This window comes from Vanessa tameamea, chromosome 17, assembly GCF_037043105.1.
Source record: "Vanessa tameamea isolate UH-Manoa-2023 chromosome 17, ilVanTame1 primary haplotype, whole genome shotgun sequence".
NCBI lineage: Eukaryota > Metazoa > Arthropoda > Insecta > Lepidoptera > Nymphalidae > Vanessa > Vanessa tameamea.
In genome coordinates this window covers 10,323,829-10,347,181 of record NC_087325.1, presented here as the reverse complement: position 1 = coordinate 10,347,181, position 23,353 = coordinate 10,323,829, and the positions used below count along the sequence as shown (strand labels likewise).

At 32.6% G+C, this 23,353-nt stretch overlaps 1 protein-coding gene across 2 annotated transcripts; it reads right to left on the bottom strand.

Moving 5' to 3' along the window:
- Nucleotides 1-566: 566 nt before the first annotated feature.
- LOC113400578 (lysozyme-like) lies at nt 567-21,153 on the bottom strand. 2 transcript variants are annotated; one of them, XM_064217457.1, is made up of 5 exons: nt 21,139-21,153; nt 7,083-7,161; nt 4,454-4,633; nt 1,884-1,957; nt 567-758 (listed from the first exon to the last, which is right to left on the bottom strand). In XM_064217457.1, the coding sequence occupies exons 2-5, from the start codon at nt 7,153-7,155 to the stop codon at nt 609-611; spliced, it is 477 nt and encodes a 158-aa protein (XP_064073527.1). In that variant the 5' UTR covers nt 7,156-7,161; nt 21,139-21,153; the 3' UTR covers nt 567-608. The 2 variants fall into 2 exon arrangements, with proteins under 2 accessions (XP_064073527.1, XP_026496000.2); XM_026640215.2 differs by lacking the exon at nt 21,139-21,153 and adding an exon at nt 19,758-19,906.
- Nucleotides 21,154-23,353: the final 2,200 nt, after the last annotated feature.

Below are 23,353 nucleotides of genomic sequence, written 5' to 3'. Positions count from 1 at the left end.
TCGTCATCAATAATAACAACATCATCATCAGCATCATCATCAACAACATCGTCATCAATAATAACAATCATCATCAGCATCATCATCATCATCAACAACATCGTCATCAATAATAACAAACATCATCATCAGCATCATCATCATCATCAACAACATCGTCATCAATAATAACAACATCAGCATCATCATCATCATCAACAACATCGTCATCAATAATAACAACATCATCATCAGCATCATCATCATCACCATCAACATCATCAACATTATCATCACTGTCATTAACATCATCATCATCAATATCATCATTATCATCATCACAACATCATCATCACCATCAATAACAACATCATCATCATCTATTTTATCACCAAACACCGGTTCTTAGTATTGCGGTTCTGTTGTTGTGTCTGGTTTGAAGTGTGAGTATTGACGGGGTAAGAGATTAATATTTCTTACACCGCTAATGTTTACAATTTCTTCGCTTTCCATGTGGTGGTATTTAATAAAAAAAAAACGAAATACGATAAGATTTTAAAGGTTAATATAAAACAAATAATAAAAAATAAGACATCGACGTATTTATTTTAGCTCAGTAATGTTCAAGGTTATTCAAGTGAATGTCTGCATTCTTCATAACGTGCCAGCCACCGTCGGCCGTTCTCTGAGCGGTTGAGCGGCGCGGTGCACCCGTAGCCCCCATTGCCGTTTATCATCATGTAGTCAAAGCAATTGGTCACGCCATCACCGTTACAGTCCTGAAAATCAAGGGAATATTTAACAAATAGTGCATAGGCTGGTTATTTTTTGCCCAGAGGATCTGAACTGTGATTCAACGGGGAGATGCTAGCATTCTCGCTACCATTCCACGCGGTCATCATTTGTACAGCTTTAATGTTAATAATTCTTATGTAAATAAGTGTTATAGAAGTAATTAATAAATATTATTTAAAGTTAATTAAAGTTAAAGATAGGACCTTACACTGTTTACTTAAAATTGTGTTTAAAATTGAGGGATTCCATAGTATTTACGAGCAAAAATAAGCCTTGCTACTTGTCCGGGTTCGAACCATCAATCTTCATATGAGATAAGATTATTCTACACACCGTGCCAGTTCGTTATCTGGCCTCTGAGATGAGTGTCGTGTATTTATAACTCATGAAACTCTACCACATACCCACCAAATGTGGTAGAATAATCTCCAAAAACCTCCTCCTCAAGAACAGACGAGACAAAAAATACTTGGCAACCGTTGATGGGATACTTTAATATTAAACTGTCACTAGAAATAAGTAAAAAGCGCTGATCTAGGCAATACATAAACTAAGCTACCAATTAAAACGTTAAGTGACCAAATTAAAAACTTAATGGGAATATAACGACTGAGTGAGCGAATTTAATACGAAATTCGGTTAGGTTAAAGCATAATTGCTCGCACAATAATTGATATGCTGTTCGTTCGGTTACTCGTAACGCTTTGTATTTTCAAGTCGGCATCTTTAGCATATTCTGTAGTCAGACATTCGCCCAATTCGTATTTCGGTATGTCATATTCAATATTTTTTGACATCTTTGATTTGAATTTATATTTACTCGCATTAACACCATATCTCACTAATGTTATAATTATTACAAATTTAATATAATTTGTATTTTTTTGCTGTCGTTACTGTCTTATGTTAATTGTCTCACACACACTAAGACATCTTGTAAGTACGAGCATCACTCACACTAATGCGCCCTCATAATTTGACGAGAAAGATTGGATGGAATTTAAGTTATAAATGTTTTCTATTTGTTTTGTAAATATTAATATAACTTGCATTCTTTAAAATTGTTGGATAGTTCGGGGAAAAATATTTAAATTAATATATAAACTTACTTTTCCGAATTTTTCTAAGTAGCCTTCTATTATTCGCTTCGAGCAATAATAATTACGCGCGCAATCTTCCCACGCTGAAAAAAACAATGGTTTAAATATCGAAGGCGATTAAATAAAATAAGATTTAACACAAACTGTATCTACAATGAAATAAGTAGTACAAATTTTGGTGCAGAGTCCAAATATAACATTCTTGAAAATGTCGTAAAGTGGTTCATATCGTAAAAGAAGCCCAAAAAACGCTAATCAATTAGGAACGCATTTGATACGGATCAGCACTGACATTCCTAACAGTCGTTTACTTGTTGAACGGGCTTTGTCCATGTCTATTTGGGTACGTACCACCCACTCATCACATATAACCTACTGCTAAGCAGGTATTGCACCTACTATTGTCGTGTTTCGGTTTGCAGGATAAGTGAGCCAGTCTGACTACAGGTTCAGGGGTCATAACATCTTAGTTTCCAAGGTTCGTGGCGCGTTTAACGATGTATGGGATGGTTAATATTTTTTTCAGCGCCAATGTCTACTTACTGGAGACGAATTACCATCAGATGATCCACAAACCAGCCTGCCTACCTATTTTAAATAAAAATAATTAGACAAATGATTTGGACTTTTTTTTCTCATTTTTATCCCGTGACAACCCTGATAGCATTAGCAGCCTGTAAATTTCCCACTGCTGGGCTAAAGGCCTCCTCTCCCTTTGAGGAGAAGGTTTGGAGCATATTCCACCACGCTGCTATAACGAGTTAACCCTGATATAACGAGTTTAATATGACGAGGTGATGTGCAGACACTTGTAATTAATAATCTAATAAACAGCATTACAAAGTCAAGGTTGCGTTTGTTTTTATAGAGTACCTGTTCTACACCTTTGTGTGTTTTGCGACTGAGATTTGTAATAATAGTTGTAAAACTCGGATGAAATAAGGATTTTATGTCCGGCATTTTTTTATTAAGAGATATAAATATTACTATTGTACTATGGCGATACCTTTGAAGTACCTATGTACATATATACTAGTCATGTATCCGATGGAATTTCCAGGATTTTTTTTTGATTTTGTGATAGGAATTTTTAAAATGAACGTATATTATTTTCGGTAACACACTAACTGAAGTCTAAGTCTGAACATCAGAAATGATGAATTTTTATTCAAAATTTAAGCCCTATTTAATCCCCGTTAAGAGATGAATTTTCAAAAAAACTATCTCTATGCCCATATACGTTCCATAACAAATTCTTTTGCAAAAGTTTTATCCAGATAGACTGATGGTTCAAAATTGTTCAATGGTTGGCTGTGAATTTTCATTTTAAAATGTTATTAAGTCTATCGTTTAACAATACGAAAATTATGATGAAATATTATTGCAAAGTGAAAATGAATACTTCAATTAGAAAAAGAAAACAAATGTTATTTTGTATTTTATTTATTTTAAGATAGATAAATATTTTGCGGCAAATTATATTTAATCTGCCGCTATTTTTGTCAATTTTTGTCATTTCTTAAACATTTCAAGATTTATCACAAAAAATATACAACATAAAAATACTGTATAGGTCCGCAATCATCAGATAAGTAATTTTAAATCAGTGAAAAACAAATAAACAAATCTTACCACTTTATGATATTAGAACCGACAGTGGCCTAGACCTAAATTACATGTAGAAGATATTTTTATGCATAGAAAAAGTAAATTAAATAGAATATTCTACTTTATTAATTTATTATTTCACTTGAGAGAATGTACCGTAATAAAATCTGACATAGTGCCCTGGGCCTGAATAAGTCACGGCACATCAATTACGGAAAAAATAACTTTATTTTATGCGGATGGAGTCGCGTGGAAAAATTATACGTAATATTTATGATATTGTTTTTTAAATGGTTTTTGGATGGAGATAAATTATTTGTCTATGACCACGTGGCGGTCATCTTAGAATTGTCTTTGAAAGAAAAAATACAATTGTTGCTCCAAGATTTCGATGCTTTATATTTTCTTGCGGCAAAAAATACATGGTAACGTAAAAAGTATGAAATAACATTATTTGTAAATCGAAGCTACGCTCTCTTTATTTATTTTTTTATGTTATCGATTGGCGAACGGGCAAATGGGCCACCTGATGGTAAGTGGTCACCATCGCCCACAGACAATGGCGCTGTAAGAAATATTAACCATTCCTTACATTGCCAATGCACCACGAACCTTGGGAACTAAGATGTTATGTCCCTTGAGCTTGTAGTTACACTGGTTCACTCACTCTTTAAACCAGAACACAACATTATTGAGTACTGCTGTTTGGCGGTAGAATATATGAATATAGGGTGGTATCTACCCAAACGGGCTTGCACAAAGCCCTTCCACCAAGTAGTGGGTAGGACCTACCAAGACGGGTATGTATGGGTATGTTTTGGTCTCAAATACGCATTAAACTAAAGAAAAAGAGCAATTGTAATGGAACTACTGTTGGAATTTGAAAACAAAAGTATATATGTTGAAAACAAAAGTAAAAGTCTTATATGTTCAAGATTCAGGTTAATGGTTTATTAAATTTATATTCTTACCATGATTTCTATTTGAATCGTCTTCAGGTAGTGTGACTTTGCCAGCGTCGATCCAGTAGACCCTTGAAATGTTGAATGGTCCACAATATCCCGCCGTGCACTCATGGGACGTCAGGCAACGAGTTGACACGTGACAGAGACAACGATAGCATGCTTCTGTTAGATTTGGTATAAAAACTCCTGTAAAACACGTCAAAGGTTAAAAATGTTATAAATGAATTATTGTTATTGAAAGAAAACTATGGATATTGAATTAAATTAAATGGCGATGATGTAGTCCTGTTGAATTTCGATCGCTGTAGTCAAAATTTAACAGGACTACATCATCAGGATTCCCATCCGAAACGAGGCAATCATATCATATTGTAGCAAGTTTTCCTTTGCAAACAGCGTGAGTCTTTAAATCATTAGACAAATGTATTTTTTTTTCCAAATTTCAAATCTATATTATACTAAGGTTGTGTGTTTGTCAGTCAGTATACAATTTTGTGTAGTAAAGTAAATTAGATAAATATGATGATCTCCTGATCAATTTTTGCCACAGCGACCAATTTCAATGAGAATAACCACAACTCCGGAGATTTTAGGGCACAAATGTTTGCTCAAGCAGATCAGCTCAGATTGCACATGGCACTCTATTCCCTCATTCTACAAAAAGTGAAGACCAGAAAGAGGTCACACATCATTACTTAATGTTGACAGAATGTCATAATGTCATTATCCGAAAAAAACAAATCAGACTCGATAAGAAACAGTTCAGATATAGGACCAGTGGCTTTAAATGATTTCTGAGGCACGGAAATGTACAGACTTCCAACTTCCCAACTCCGGGCTGTTACAAAATTTTATTCGAACGATAAATCCAATATTTCTTTATCAGTGTGATCTGGGGTATGTACTCAGGAACCCGGGACCTACGTCCTTATATCTAGTTACTAGACCAACGAGATATACGAGAGCAGCATATTTAAAGAAATATATAATATAATATGATGCAATAAAATATGTGAGCGTTAATTTGTATCGAAGTATTTATTTCCATGCATTATGTGTATAAATTATTTTAAGAATGTACATATAGTATAATTATATGAGGATAATGTATTTAATATTAAGATTTACCTTAATATACTATGATATACTTTGATATTGCAGTAGTGTAAGGCGTGTTAGTTCCAATAGCAACTTAATAATATGAATATTAGTCTAGTCTTAAAAGTGCTCCTCTCCCTTTGAGGAAGAAGATTTGGAGCATGTTCCGCCAAGCTGCTCCAATGCGGGTTGGTGGAATAGTAATGATTTTTTCCTTCACCGCCGAACACGAGATGAATTATAAATACAAATTGAGCACGTGAAAATTCAGTGATGCTTGCCTGGATTTGAACCCGAAATCATCGGTTAAGATACACGCGTTCTAACCACTGGGCCATCTCGGCACCACATCAAAATCTGTATATACGGTTGGATTGGTGTCTTTTGGTTATTTTCATAATATTATATATTACGGCAAATTTATTTGTAGAAACATTCTTATATCGGAAACATTGTAATTCTTCAATTGAACAAATTAATATGAAGTAGGTATTTGGCGCTTACTGATTTTCTTAAGGACAAATTGATAGATTTGCACTCAAACACTTGATTGTATACTTCAAACTAATGGTAGTTTTACCTGCAATTAGTTACTCTAACATGACAAAATCTTATGGGTTAACGCTTTGTGTTAAATAAAGATTTTTCTTTATTCATTCATTTCAATTTTTTTTTTCCTTAGAAAACTATTAATAGAAGTCAATAAAGTTATCTTATCCCTTTTTTTTATTATTGTATATACAGTATAATTTTTTATTTGAAACAGCCTAGATCGTTTAATTTCCAAGCTAATTAATGTAGTCGTTAGTTTTAAGGGCACTGGTTATTTGTGAGAGTGTCTAACGAGGCGGCTAGTGTCTTGTTTGGGTTACGCTACGTAAACTTGACTTTGTTACATGGCATATACTTCAAGACAACAGCTACGTTTCCTCTTAGAAATCCATAACTGACTGTTTAACAGCGCGAGATCGTTACGCACGCGGCGAATTGCGCATGGAGACTTCACTCCAGCGACCGATCCCCTCGATCGAAATACGTTCAGAAATCGCTAGTGTGATATCGTTTTATTATTAAACTAGCTGTGCCCGCGACTTCGTGCGCGTTGTTTGAATTTAAGTTATTTGGATATACTGATAATTTTAGATGTTTCTAAAGTGATGTCGTAAATAAACACATTTTTTGCGCTTACATTGCCAACGCTGGCTGAACCCTACGAGATAGATGAAAATAGTGTACTACAGTATTGTACACCTTATAAAAGTCTTCAAAAAAGTCCGCGATGGTATATTATTGCTATCTCTTAAAGATAACCCATAAAAAAAATATATATCCTTTACTTTTTACGAGCAATAGTTACTTATTTTCGAAGCGATTTTAAGCAATACAGCATTAATCCTTATCCAATTTAAACCTTAAATATATTGTGCATTTAATATACATAGATCAATGTGGCCCTTTAGATCATGTAATTTAGTATCAGCTAGTATATTTATTAGCGTAATGTAGGGCGAAAAGGGGTAGTGTTTGTCATAATAACCTGCGGAATTCGTCCAGAACAGAACAGCAGCAAGGATACAGATTGGTAGAGAGAGCTGCAGTCCAGTAATCATGCTGATCTGAAATCACATTATTATTAATAAATGAATTATTTTTTAATACAATTTTTATATAAATCAACATATACAAGCACTTTTGAATCGTCATTTTACAGAACTATATTAAAAGTAAAGCTACCACTGGTTCGGAATGTAGATTATGCCGAGAAGAACCGGCCAGAAGCTCAGTAGTAACTCTATTCCAACATTTGAAGTACAAAGTTATATTAGTTAAATACAATTATGTCAACAAGTATTAGCTCCACGCTTTTTTATTATCTATATAATTTTATGTTATGTTGAATAAATGGCTCTATTTATCAAAGTATTTTTAAGAAACGATTTGAATTAACGAACGAACTAGCCCCAAGAAGGATTTATTGACTTATCTTTACTCCTAGTGTTATATAATACGTATGTATGTGTGTGTGGAATGTGTATGTATGAGTGTATGTATTGTGTATATATATATATATAAAAAAGTTTTTCTTCTTCAGCGTTGGGGGGGGGGGGGGTCTAATGAAGGCGTCAGGGAAAAAAGTACTTTAATCTAACCTTGTGCCAAATTTCATTTAGAAACGTTCAGCCGTTTTGGCGTGATTGACTAACAAACATCCATCCATTCAACTTTTGTATTTATAATATTAATAAGTTTCAACATAATTATTTATTAAGTTTATCACACGACATTTACGAACTTGACATTTTGCTTATAAATTTCAAGTCCTTTGTCCAAAGGTTGTCTCGAGGAGACCGCTGTCATAGTTATGAGCGCCTTTTGCACACAACGTTAACTTTATTTTTGTATTCAATTATATTTTATTTAACTTTTGATAAAAATAAAAATTTACCGTGTCAGAGAAACTAGACAAAATAAGTGAGGTGGAGAATCGTATTGATATTTTAATTAGAAGGTCTATTGAGATTCACGCCTCGTGTCCTCAAAATTGGTGGGCGGTCTCGATCGTTACTCTAGTGGCTGGATATAAGGAAGGCCCGAATTTCAAACCCCAGGTTAATTAATAAGTTATAGGGTTTTTTTGTCGAGTAATCTCTGTCTGGAAGTTGGAAGCAGATAGATATATTGCAGTGCCTCGGAAAGAACCTAAGCCTTTTGATCCTGCCCTGAACTCGTTATGGTCGTTTGGGATTTGCCGTCCCATTGGATTTTGAATGTGAGTTCTGCAATATGACATCCTATAAGTCCTGCGTAGTTTGCTCCCTTGAGATGGACCGCTGTGGTTAGAATCGTTGAAGAGTACAATCATCAATACCATCAAACAACACATTTTCAGTTGACATATGGAGTTAGAAAGCTCCCACAGTTACAGCTATGGAAATCAAAGAATCTTCCATTGTTTCAACTCTCTGATGAGATAAAAAAAGTAAAAATGTAACCAAAAATGTAAAAAGGACGAGCCTGTAAAAGTGTCAATAAGTTATGGTTTACCTTCGTTTATAGGAGAAGGTTAAGCTTACTCCACCAAGCTAATCCAATTCAGTTTTTTCATCCACAATATGCAGGTACCCTCATGATATTTTCCTTCACCGCCGAGTACGAGATGAATTATAAACATATTTAGCACATGAAAATGTAATTCTTGCCCGGGTTTCAACTCGTAAAACTTCGGTTAAGATTCACGTCTTCCAACAACTGGGCCTTCATAGTTTTCATATCGTAATCCGATGTCTCCATAGAGATCAGATTAATTGAAATTACTAAAAAAAATTTACTGTAGACATTATTATGTCCTGTCTAATTGGACGCTGTATGCAAGTTTATCTTACGACGACAAAGTTATTTATTATTGTTGTTAGAAAACATTTATAGATCAGAGTAATGCGATAACAAATAGTCGATACAATTTTCTATCTTAAAGTTATAAGGAAAAAAATGAACACATTTCAATTTACGTAAGCAAAGCCGAATGACAGTGCTGATAAATATATATAATTGCCTTTGACTACATTGATTAGTAAGATACATTACACATACATACCTAAACTCGCATTGAATGATTCAAGGATATTGTGACATATGTATTTATAAATATTATCTGCATTTCTGAATACTATATCCGTTGAGAAATTGAACAATGAATAAACTAGAGGTTGTCATATCGAAATGTCCTGGAGGCTACAGAACACGAAAAACCTCTCTTAAAAACAAACTTTTATTTAAAAAGAATGTCATTTCACATTTGACACAATTTATACATATAATATAAAAGCTTGTCGCGTGATTTAAGTATTCGTATTTACTTAGTTTGAAAATTTGAACAGATAAAATTATTCACATGAAATTATTTAATTTACTTGTTTATCTACATAAGTAAGTGGATTATTATCACAATAATTCAGTCTTGTTTACTCTAAGACATTTAGATGATACAAGACAATTACTACTTTTAAAGACATAGTTTTTGAGATAATCATTATTTGCAAGCAAATCTTCATATTTTATTTATTCAATACACCATCTACTGCAATTCATGATCGATGATGAATAATTTCATCTACGAAAATCATTGAATTCCTTATCTTGACTTTGACTGGCGATAAAAATTTTTGGGCATGATACCTAGACATCTTTATCTTTTATTCAAATAGTTTAAGGGGACTACATGAGCTAAATGCAAGTTTTATAATGCAAAAAAGTATAAGATCCGATGCAGTAAACCAAATGAAAAAAATATATGATAATCTTCAGGATACATGCTAGTTATTTGCTATTTTGAAAACATGATGTAATTAATTTGGTACGATAGAAAAAAATCACAAAGTTACCTCTAAAAAAATCTTTTAATAAATAAAAACTATACTTATATACATTCAATAATTCTGGTTTTTTGTCAGATTATTCTACAAGCAATATATTATTTAACCTCTGCGTCACTTTTTTAATAACTTCAATAGATTTTTTTTAAATCAGATATTCTTATTTTCGAACAAAATTCGTACGCATGTGTGCGTAAACGCCGTGTACAGACATTGCCGGCCGAGACCTGATGCTATACAGACGTGTCGATCTTTTCGTTACGAGTCTCATTACGTAACGAAATATTTTTTTGTAATTTTAATTGTAAATTCATTGTTTCATGTTTTCTTATAATAAATATTATTCTTTCTTGTAGATAAATATATTAAGTTAAAATAATGTAGTAGTAATTAGGCATTTGTTTTTTATTATATTATTTGTCATAAATTTTAATTGTGTAAATATGGGATATGAAGTGAAACGCGTGAGGAAAACTAAAAAACGTTTATATAAATTAAGCGCCGAACATACTTATGAACGATATTAAAAGGTAAGAGTATTTTTTTAGTAAACATATTTTTTTTTTATAAATTATGAATATTGAAAACATCTATTAGAAAAAATGTGCAATCAGTTCGCATAGAATCAGATTTTTCGAGCTGTTCTTCAAATATTATGATAGAATATTTGGTGAAAGTAAGGATAAAATCAATTGAGAGTGACTACGTTCGATCCCCATGATCTCGAAGCAATTTGATATTTTTCATTAAAAGTACTATGGGGCATATTTAGATACATATTTTTTAAATACATAATTTTTTAATTAATAAAAATATAATTACTAACATATATTTATTTTTTACAGAATAAAGAAAGTCGAAAACAATAACACGGAAGCTATTTATATTGCGTAAGAGTTTAATTTTATCGATTTTGTTTATAATAGGAATTAAAGTTATGTATGAACTAATTTTAATAATAAAAAAAATAATGTAATTGTTGTGAACCAGAGAACTAGAATATTTAGAAGTGTCATTTGTACGTAATTCAAAAATTGTAATTTTTAGTAACGTCCGCCATATTAGATTGAAAATGGAAGCAATTCATGAATCGTGGATTGTCATCGAGACTAAATATGTGTGCCAACTTTCAGCTCCATAGCTTCAATGGAAGTAGGTGTAATATTGATTGCAAGATTTCAGGACATACGTACATACATTCATACATACAAGTGAAATTAAATAAAATATTTTAATAAAAAAATTAACACTAAATGTTTTTTTTTTGTAGTACCAAATCCAAATATTTTAAGTTTAATTAAATCAGTTTTATTATTTAATCATTTTTGAATAACAGTCCAAAGCAAAACAAATAATTCTAATATCCTATCTATTGTTATGAGATTTATAATTAAACCTAGTATGATTAACCTAGTTAACCAATGATTCAACCAAATCGACTTGACGACATTTTTTTCTTGTAAATATTTAGATGTTTTTGTTTTAATTGAATTTTTTTTTTCTTTGTGAACCGATATTAATAAAACGAACAAACACTACGCTATATGTTACCCCACGGTTACTACACTACAGGTTTCGAACACTTACGATTTTATTATATAAATAGATTATCAAACTTTTATAAAATATTAAAAATTGGTATGTTTTAATATTTAGTATAAGAACTAATTGTGGTAGGTATAATAATATAAATAAAAGAAAAAAAGGTTAAAACTAACTGTCTATTTTATTGTGTACAAAATATAAATAAAAATATTGTAAGTTTAATTGAATCAGTTTTTTTTATAATCATTCGTTAACTAACATCGAAAGAAATAAAAACAATTCTGTTGTCCTATCTATTTTTTATGAGATTTATGATTGATCTTACTTCGCTCGGTTTGGCGCCATCTATTAGAATATTTGGGCGTAACCTCGTTACCTCGCTTAACCATTAGTTCACGGGCTTGCCGTTTTTGTCGATTTTGTAAGTGTGTGCGTGCGATTCTCAAGGGCACTTAGCTCTTGTAGTCCCCTTAATAATTTAAAAAAAAAAAACGTTCTCTGTGTTCTGTATTTTGACATGCGCAATGTCCTACTGGTGAAAAGGTTTAAAATTTGCGGAATAATTTATTTGTGTGTGGACAGCAAACGTCATGACATTTGCTTGACGTTTCATTTTACTCATTTATTAGTCACTATTAAAATATATTATTATGTAATGAAATATGGTTCCGTTAACGTTGAATTAGGTTATGCGAGTAAATAGAGTAGGCTAATTATAGCCTTTATTATTTACTGGTATGATATCTATATCAAATAATTAACATTTATCCTAATAATTTATAATTTGAATTGGAATTCAGGTTATATATTAATAGGATAAGTGTTTTTTGTTTTGTTGATGCAAATATTTTTTATTATTATATTCCTGTTAGTTCACGGAATCAAGGTAGTTCGTACTGCTGTAATTGATACTAATTTAACGTAAATACATTTTTCATAAATTGTTTTAACGTGATCTTGTCAGATGTCAACAAACAACAAAATAGTCCGGCAATCAAATGTAAAACCTGAATACATATCTATGGTATCTAAATTTTTTTATTCAACTTTAAGATTTGACAATAAGTAGAATTCATTTTTTTGGAAATCTCTTTATCGGTCGTTATACGAGTATGTCGTGTACGTAAAATTAAGTAATTTTTCACCGTAAAGACCGAACCTTAAGAGCACACGTTTTTTTTTTAAATTAATCTGTCAACGCCCTTGTAATCTACCTTCGATTTAGTTAAATAAAACATCACTCTTTAATATTCCCTATGCTATCCGTCCGTCATAAATAAAGATGGCGGTGTTGTTGTAACTTGACACTGTAGCCAAATATATAGACGAGCTAAAAGCTTCTGTAAGACAGTGTATGCCTTGTCACTAATAAAGTTTGTTACGAAATTGTGATCATGGTACACGTAACGACCGCCTCGGTACTCCGAGTTATTGGAAGATGGACTGCTATCGGAAAACAATGACATTGGATAAATATACGATCCGAAAAAACTCACGTGACAGAGGATTGTGTTACTGGTGATGTTTTCTATAAAATCGATTGTATTTCAGAAAATAATTCAGTTATTACGTTGTTTTTTTTTTTATGAAATAAATAGGTGGACGAGTAAAATGGAATCATCCATCAGATGGTAAATGGTCACCACCGCCTATAGAAATTGGCGTTTTAGAAAATATTAACCATTTCTCACCACCCTGGGTATAAGATGCCCCTTAAGCTTTTAATTATACTAGCTCACTTACTGGGTTTTTCGTGGGTATTCCGGTGTACTCGGGGCGAGTCCCACATACACCCCCCCCCACTTCCTCGTGGGGGAAACGCGTAACGCGTTTTTTCAGCGATATAAAAAATAAGATCTCTATTTCCTGTTACAAACTTAACGAACGCAAATCAAACTTGATCGAAAGTATTCAGGGGCATAACCAACGATCCAGGGGAGTGTAACCTCTGTTATCATCCTTTGCTACTACTAAGAATTTCTTGAAAGGCAATACCATTTTTATTGGACCTATCCGCGGCCAGTACCTCAAGATCTGAAGACTAATAGCTAGCCATTAGACCAATAAGAAACGAAAATACACCAGTACACGAATACACACATTTGCAGCAGAGTAACAGTTGATATAAAAACAGATAATAAATTCATTTTGTATAATTAATTATCGCAAGTATTTGTACAAATTTAATGAAACATTTGCCCAAATAACGTTGGATTTATCACTATTAAGAACTTAGAAAGTATTAATATAATCTGATTAGATTTAGTTCAGATTAAGTGTTGAACTGAAATAATCTTCCTCACAAACTTGGAGCAATATATGTAAGTTTTTTAATACCTAACTAATATAAAGGCGAAAGTTTGTATGTATGGTTATTTGTTACGCTTTCACGCAAAAACTATTGAATGAGTTTTAATGCAACTTTACAATTATATAGCTTATACATCAGAATAACACACAGACTATAATTTATAAAGATACTGTGAACCCGAAAATTAACCTCTAAAACGCGAGCGAAGCCGCAAGCGAAAACTAGTTTGGTATTAAAAAAAAACACTTAAATAATAATTGTGGAAGAAACATCCCAGTAATCTCTGTCAAATGACAAAAATTCGGTAGACGTTATTAAAAGTAAACTCGCTAATACAAGTATTACGTACAAGAAGTAGTAAAATACTTTTTGGTGGTAGAGCTGGGCTAGGGTGGTATGCAAGCCTATCTGGGTAGGCACCAACCATATTCGTATTCTACCTGCATGCAGCAATACTTAGTATTTGTTCTATACCGTATCGAAGTGCCAGTATAACGACAGACATAATTCGTTATGGTCGTAATTATACATTAAAAAAAAAAATTAAAAATAGTTTATTCTTTATCAAGTTGTACATAGCAAATAAAGGTTGGGACCCTCTAGTGAGTATAATATAATACTCGTGACAGAAGGGCCCGCTCTTCCATAACATATAATTCTGTCCATGTTCTTAAAAAGAATAAACAATATCTTACTATATACTAAAACTCACAATCAGTAGGTAAACTAACATTATATCAAAATAAATTTTACTTGTGTGTGTGTATAAATATACATAAAATATACATAAAATCTAAGATCCCAAGGCTGGTGACGTATTATCGATGGATCGATAACGTTTTTCATAACTAGCCAGTTGTCACTACTTACCGTCTAATTTATACTATTGTCCAGAAAAAAATAAGTCATTAAAAAATATTTTAAAAATGCACAAAATACATAAATAATTATAACTTTAGACTTTAGGCAAGAATGATTTAGAATTATCAGTCCTTATCAAATGGTTTAAATTTATCTATAGAAACATATTAACGTATCTTTATATGATTTGAAGCTCATACATAATTGTATCCATGACCTTTTAGTTCAACAACAACAAATTTATCTCGCATAGTTATCACGAACGTTTAAAAAAAGTCTTCGTGTTAGGGCATCAGGTAGGTAAGAGTATAAAGGTCATAACGACCACTTTTAGGTGCAGAAAAATAAATCGCATATAAATAGAGTTTAATACGCGTGTTAATAAATATAAACCTGTTTATTATCGGATTCATACTACATATACTATATGTAGGTTTCCTCACGATGTTTCACGGCCGATAACGAGATGAATTATAAATACGAATTAATTAAATGAAAATTCAGTGTCTGTCGAGGTTTGAACTCGGAAACATCGCTTAAGATATACGTTATCAAACCAATGGGCCATCACAGTTCTAAAAACAATTTATACTTTAAAAAAAATCAAAAGTCGGTATAAATAATAACTTACAATATAAGAAAATAAAATGTATTAATTTACCTTTTAGAGTTACGACTGTTACAAATTTTAAATGCTGAGAAACAAAATTTCTACATCAGAAGAGTTGGAACTTATTGACTCAGAAAGATTAGTTCTTGATAACATTATAGATGCTAAGCTTTAGACGGGTCCCTCTAATGGATTGGCAAGTCGACACAACGTTAGAAAAAAAAAGTTAACTAATGTAGATGCAGCCAGCCTGGTGTATTTTAGTTACGTTCACTGTATAATATCTTACCTCTAGGACGCTATTTAGGTTAATAAAGGCCTAATCAATACGACCTTTGTCCAGAAAAAAGTTGCACTTAGTGTACAATTGAAAAATAAAAATGTCTGAATTTTATTAGGTGGTAGGACTTTGCAAGCCCGTCTGGGTAGGTACCACCCACTCATCAGATATTCTACCGCCAAACAGCAGTACTCAATATTGTTGTGTTCCGGATTGAAGGGTGAGTGAACCAGTGTAACTACAGGCACATGGGACATAAAATAGTAGCTTCTAATGTAGGTGACGCATTGGCAATGTAGGGAATGTTTAATATGATGTCTCACAGCGCTAATAAATCTGGGTGACCACTTACCATTAGGCGGCCTATACGCCCGTTTCTATAATTATATTATACAAAAAAATATTTTTCTTGATACTTACCTATTTACGAGTATATACGACCGTCCATAAAAACAGGGTAATACAATCTTTTCTGGGCTAATATACAATATTTATTTGATATTTTTTTATTTCGCCATTACGTTTGAATGCCAAAGCAGATCCTGATCTATAGGTAAACGTTATAGTCATCATCATCCCGAGTGACACTGGTTTTACATACATTCTATGCAGTCATGTTTATTAAGAAAAAGAATTTCAAATCTTTTCTAGGACAGCGACAATATCACCCATTGGTTACTTTAGATATTGACACAGCAGGAAGTATGCACTCCACATCGTCAATGGCCGCCAACTGCGAGCCAAACGTCATACCCCTTGTACCGGAAGAGAGGAATGCGAGTACCATTGACGTCGGGGATTTAATACGACAATTGCAGTGTTAAGAACACAGTTTGTACCTTCTTCGTGAAATAGTGACAAGCAATTTACGTTGATTCCTTAGATTATGACTAATGGAATGTGGAGCGCGCGGAACGTCATAATGATGCAACAAAAGCGATTACTTTGCGACATGTATTTGAATATTTAGATTTATTAGATATAATATTACTGTAATCCTCTTCTAGCATATATTTTGTGTGGAAGTGATCGCTACTTTAGAGATAAGGCCGCTTGTTGCATTTTGTTGCAAGTTTTGTTAACTCAAATGTAAAACTCAGTTTAAGTATTATACATTATTTCATTCTTATCCCAATGTTGAAATCAAATCAAAACATACTGTATTCAAGTAAGCTTTACAAGCACTTTCGAGTCGAGATTTTACAGAATTGTATTTAAGCTACCCGGTCGGGGGGTATATTCTATAGAGAATAACCGGCAAGAACATTAATATTTACTCTTTTCCAAAATTTGAAATACAGAGTTATGTATATAATTTTTTTTTTTATGTTATAGGTGGCAAACGAGCAACCCAACGCTTTTTTATCATCTGTATAATCTTGTATTGATAAATATGTCTTATTCATTAAAATTTTTAAACCAACGCTTTGAATTTATGAATTGGAAAACTTACATACATCTGAGGAATTTTAGCATTTGCCCCGGCAAGGGTTTATTGACACTGCAGAGTCGGAAACTTGGTGTTATAAGCTTGTCTAACGTATCATGTTCATCGAATCATTATCACTGGTTCTATCAAAGTGATCAATTTCAGTGTGAATATACATAACGTTGTTGTAAATAAGAGCCGAGATGGCCCAGTGGTTAGAACGCGTGCATCTTAACCGATGATTTCAGGTTCAAACCCAGGCATGCACCACTGAATTTTCATGTGCTTAATTTGTGTTTATAATTCATCTCGTGCTCGGCGGTGAAGGAAAACATCGTGAGGAAACCTGCGTGTGTCTAATTTCAACGAAATTCTGCCACATGTGTATTCCACCAACCCGCATTGGAGCAGCGTGGTGGAATATGCTCCATAGCTTCTCCTCAACGGGAGAGGAGGCCTTAGCCCAGCAGTGGGAAATTTACAGGCTGATTATGTTTATATGTATGTATGTTGTAAATAATATATATTGTGACGCAACTGTAATGTATTACGTTGATAAAAACATCCCGAAAGTTAGGTATAGATTTCCTATGAATAAAACGATATTCAAATCCAAAATTTCAACCGTCTATTGTTTAGTCCATTGGTTTCGTCCCTCCATTGTCTGAATCATTAAACAGAGTTTTAATTAATGCATCCGATACATGATTAATTAATAATTTAAATGGTCGAATTCAAATGGTCTCTGGGACACAAAGGAATATTACTAGTTTTCTTTCTCTTTTTATCGATATATACGGCTTAAAGTTACATTATTCAAACTATTTTTAATAACAAATTTATTTCTTGGTATTTATTAACACTCAAACGATGTCTATTTATTTCATTGTGTCTGTTGCTTAATCATTACATAGTATAAAACAATGTCGCTCATCGCTGTCTGTCCATGTGTATGCTTAGATCTTTAAAATTACACAACGGATTTTGATGCGGTTTTTTTTAAAAGATAGATTGATTCAAGAGGAAGGTTTATATGTATAATACATGCACAATATAGGAGACAAACACTGATCATTTTAGAGGTTTCTAAAGTGATGGCGTAAATAAATACATTTTTTTGTGCCCACATTGCAAACCCTCGCTGAACAATACGAGATAGATCAAAATAACGTACTAGAGTATTGTACACCTTATAAAGGTTCAAAAAAGTCCACGATGGTATATGTCTATTTCTTGAGTGGGTAAATCACAATAACCATTTTTTATCCTTTAATTTTTACGAGAAATAATGGTTTATTTTAGGAGCGATTTTAAGCAATACAGCATTAATCCTTAATCAATTAAGTACCTTAAATACATTTTGCATTTAATATAGATCAATATGGCCCTTTATAGCATGTAATTTAAATGAATATTTTCGAAGATATAGCAGATTTAAAACGCATGGACATAGTGGTTTGTATTGTCTAATGACAGAAAAATTTTAAACGTTGTAAGACATTCAGCATTGCCCCCGTGCGAAGCCGGGGCGGGTCTCTAGTACATAATAAATAGCGATTTGCTTCGTTCCGATCATATTACATATTTTTTTATTATTTTATTATTAATACATGTGATGGAGTAAATTATTATATATAAGGCCTTTATAATTTTTTAAACATTGTATTATAATATAATTAGGTTGGAACTTTTCCACCCCCTTGCTTCCCTGCATGTTGCTGGATACACGTGTGGCTGAATTACATCCGGTACATGAAGTGTCTGCCACGATGTTTTACTTTGAAATCGAGCACGATATGAAATTACGAACATGGTAACTTGCGTTTGTCAGGATTTTAACTCCCATATTCGAATAATATTCGTGTTTCTGACATTTTTTTCTGACATTGGATTTTTAAGCATCCCGTTCGAAATGATATTTAAACTTAAATGGTATCCAGAAATGCTTTAAGTAATGCAATGTTGTAATTAAGTCAATGATTATTTACGTTTAATCAAATCAACTTTTTATTTTAAAGCAACTGCTTTGGTCTGTTTATAAAATTCACATGTAGTACGTCATTGGTATCGATATTATACAAGTCACTCATGAATAAATGTTGTTACAATAATAAATAGATATTATCAATATTATAATAGTAATTATTTATAAATATACAATATACAAAATTACATGTTGCATGTTGCAAGGTTATGCCAGTTTACTAGAATTTGATTTACATAAAAGATAAAAAAAAAACAACACGTTTTACTAAAAATTAAAACCAAACTCGATGCGACTCTAAGTAAATTATTTTTTATTATAAATTACAATATTACAAAGCGTGGATTAAGTATTAATTGATTTCTACGCAGGATGTATAAAAATTGGTTTGTACTTACTGACATACTCTGTAACTAAAATAGTAACTACTGAGTTAGTTGCTGCTTCTTCTCGGTAGAATCTACTTTCCGAACCGGTGGCTTTACATTTTATTGGACACTGTAACAGGACGATTCAAATGTGCTTTTATGAGTCTACTTGAATAAAAAATATTTTGATTTTAAATACGTTTAATGTTTTTTTGTGCATAGAGTATGTACACAGGACACAAAAAAAATATCTTGCATCAATTTTATTAATAGCTATATAACCTCATCCACCAATTTTTTATAATATTGTATTTTATCTGTAAAAGATTTTTGTCATTAATGGTTCAGAATCAGTAAATTCCTTGTATCACACAATAATTTGTTCTAAATAATTTCCTATATCTTGCTATTCGTAGCGAACAATGGTTTATAGACAATTAAATATACTCACATCAATTAGTATTTAATATAAAGAACGGATCAACACTTCACTTCAATAGATATAACACATAACTATTTAAATAATTATGAACGTACTGTGCGCACACTTTGCTTCACTTTCGATCATGTTTTACAACTGCTCGTAAGTCGAGACAAAGAGTTTTTATTATATGAAATCAGGTTTCGATACCTCAGACGATATTATGTTTTTTCACACGGGGCTTTTGTTATTCATTTTAGCGACATATTTTAAATATAGCTAGTTCATTTTAATAGCTCAGCGGTTGATTCGAATCGAATTTTGTAATTTTTTTTAAATATATTAAGGATTTAAATGTATGTGTGTAATCATTAAAAATTTACAAATACACTGACTGAATCATAGATTGCATCAAAGCTTAGGATTACTTTCGAAATAATATTTTTGATAAGTATGCAGACTTTTTGGATTAAACTAAATGAAAATGTTGAGACTGTTCATTTAAAAAAAAAAAAACAAAATAATAAAATATTACTTATATTTTATGTTCATTACTTGCTTGCTATATCCAATGTGGTAGACATATTTTTTTAAATTATATGAACGTGTTAGGAAAAGGTCTAACTAGTTAAATAAAAAATAAAGGTATCGTAAATCGTTTTTTGCTTATTACGAGCAAAAAACGTTCTATCAATCAAAAATCAATACTAACGAACGGCGATTATTTATCGTGGGGGTGAGGGGGATGGTCGCCTACGAGTGAATAGATCTATACCGTTACAGTAATGATTACGTGTATAGAAAAATTTGGTACCTTCTACCTTTTTTTTTTAGTTTAACGAGGAGGAAATGCATTTACGCATGCGGCCCGGTCGGGGGACCGGGACGGGTATGTGGGACTCAACCGGGGCCTAATGCCCCGTGCCAGGGCACGCTAATGCTAATGCCCTGTCCTACCCACTAAAACCATCCTCGGGTTTCCACCATGCCGCCGAGTGGTGAGGCCACGGGATCGCCAAGGGCATGCAACCGCGACCCCACCAGCGGCAGCCGCCGTAAGGCGGCTGAATATTCATGGAAAGCGCGTCTGGTGCGCGCCTTCCCCCTCATCCTCGACGTGGGAATGTGGCGAACTCCCCCGAGTCCGCCACTGGAGGCTGAGCGTCAACGAAGCTGACGCCCTGCGGCGGATAAGATGGTAGGCTCCGCCGCTGACCGCCGGTGTAAAACACCTGGGAGGCTCGAGTAGCGAGCCCTCCCACTCCCTCCTAGCCAACGAGGCCACTCACTGTTAAATTTAAATGATAACTGCCGCCAATTCGATATGTAGATTTTAGTGGAATAACGGCCAAGATAATCAGTAGATATTCCACAAATTTATACATTTATGGTTAAAAGATGCAAATCTTACCCGAAGGTTGCAGGTTAAAACTGCATAGGAAATACGAATTCACTCACAATAAAATGGAGTAATAAATTTGCGCAGGCGCAGGACCAATGAGACTACGTGCTTTCGCATAGGATTGTAAAAACTGACAATCACGACCTCTAATTTTCTTCAGACTTCGTTATTTAAAAAAAACAATATATAAATGTACTTCTATTATATACACTTAGTATAAAAGTAAAACCAACAATATTATATGATTTTTCTGGATTGTTCAGAAAACATGATGTCAAGGATCTAGTAAGGGCCTTGACTTGTTTCCTAGCCGATGCTGTGCTAATTTTCTCAGTCTCCACTTCTTATGCAACTGAGGAGCGTCGGTGGAGTAGCTTAGAGCTACCTTAGATCTACACTCTACAGCTCTACCTGCTCTGACACAAAACTGCCGTCAAAACCAGTCCTCCTCACAGGTAAAATTAAAAGGTACCGTAGTACATTTTTCTTTTTATTGTAGAATGAATATATTATATAATTCAATGTAAGTCGTAATCTGTGTCTTCTTTTTCATTTATTTACTTTTTGGTAATATGTAATAAATTAGTGATATACAAAGCAAAGGTTAAATGGTTATTTTTATGTACCATAAAATGAAAAGAAAACATAACTCGTTTGAAGTTGATATCACCTTTTATAAAGATAGACAAATAAATTTAATTGAAGTTGTATATTTTTAAGCATAAAATGGTTACTGAGACTTTTCTGTAAAAAAAATATATTGTTCCAGAATTTTCCCTAAACGTTTTAGAGATTTACAATAAGAATTGAATTGCCGTTGAATTTCTACTCCACTTTTTCTGAGTGAAAAAGAATCAGTCCTATCATCAGTGGAGGCGATGATAAGCTAAGGTATTGCACGATTAGTCCAAGATCCAAGGGTTTTAATAGTAAACTGCAGGAACATATCGTTCAGAAAAGAACGAATATTTGTACTGTTTCATTCGGTTTTGGTTCCAATCCAGATTATTGTTTACTGACATGAGACTATTCTACTAAAACTTGGTGGTAGAGCTTTGTGGAAGCTCGTCTGGTTAGGTACCAACCCTCAGATATTCTAAGTTTCCAGTTTGGGTCAGTATAATTACAGGCACAACAAGGGCATAACATATCCCAAATAGCTCCCAAAGTTGTGGTGATTTGGCGATTTAACTAATGGCTAATATTTCTTACAGCGCAACAAAAAGTCGTTACCGCCACCCAGACGACTTACCATCATGATCCATTTGCCCGTCTGCCTACATATGTAAAGAAAAAAAAGTATATTTCTTTAATTTGAATTCCGCGCATAAACCGTCATCGAACGCGACATGACAACTAAATTTTGTTAGTCATGAAAAATATTAACCTAGAATCAATCTCGTGATTGTGAAAAGTAAAGTATAAAGTATCTTGTGATTTAGGAACAGACATTGTTAATAAATAAACATTAAATGTCGTTTCTCTTTTTACAGGTGCGTAAATATTATTTTTGTAAAATAATGCGTAGGTAAATACAAACTTTTATTTTATTTTTATTATTGTGAAATTAAACAAATAAATCTCTTTTTACAGAGAAACTCAATTGTGTTTCATTAACTGTGTCGTCCTAATAAAAAGAATACCAGAAAAAATCTTATACATATACCATAAAAAATATAATGGTAAACATTACCAATATCAAAAATAATTCAAAAAAGTTAAATACGAGAGTCATAATCATAGGTATTATATAAATCGGATTCGTTTTTAATAAAAACGAAACAAAAAACACAAACTATTAATATGGCAATAAATATATCAGAAGATTGTTAAGGTACAGTACAGTTTTATATATATTCGTAAAATATTTTTACTTATAAATAAAAATAAACGCTAAGTACAAAGACGATCTTAAATTTATATATCAGATAATGAGTCTGCTTGCTATAAATTTAAGATAAATTACTAGTATAATATTTTGTATGGAGCACCCACGTGTTCCTTTCATACGGTGAGATAATGAAAAAAATATATAAATAATGACCCAATATGGTTGAAAATATATATAAAATATATATTAATATGATAATTAAGGTATAGTACGTGCAAAGGTATATATTACCTTTAAATTACATATGTATTATTAGATGAGAACCCGGTTTCGTTCGGGTAAGATAAAATAAATTAAACAAATATAAATATATATATATAGTACCCTGTATGC

Excerpts from the sequence above, each read along its gene's own strand:
- LOC113400578 (XM_064217457.1), bottom strand. The coding sequence starts at position 7,155 with ATGATTACTGGACTGCAGCTCTCTCTACCAATCTGTATCCTTGCTGCT. Across the intron at positions 1,958-4,453 it reads CGATTCAAATAGAAATCATG|CGTGGGAAGATTGCGCGCGT; the intron begins GTAAGAATATAA and ends TGTTTTTTTCAG. Across the intron at positions 759-1,883 it reads ACTTAGAAAAATTCGGAAAA|GACTGTAACGGTGATGGCGT; the intron begins GTAAGTTTATAT and ends CTTGATTTTCAG.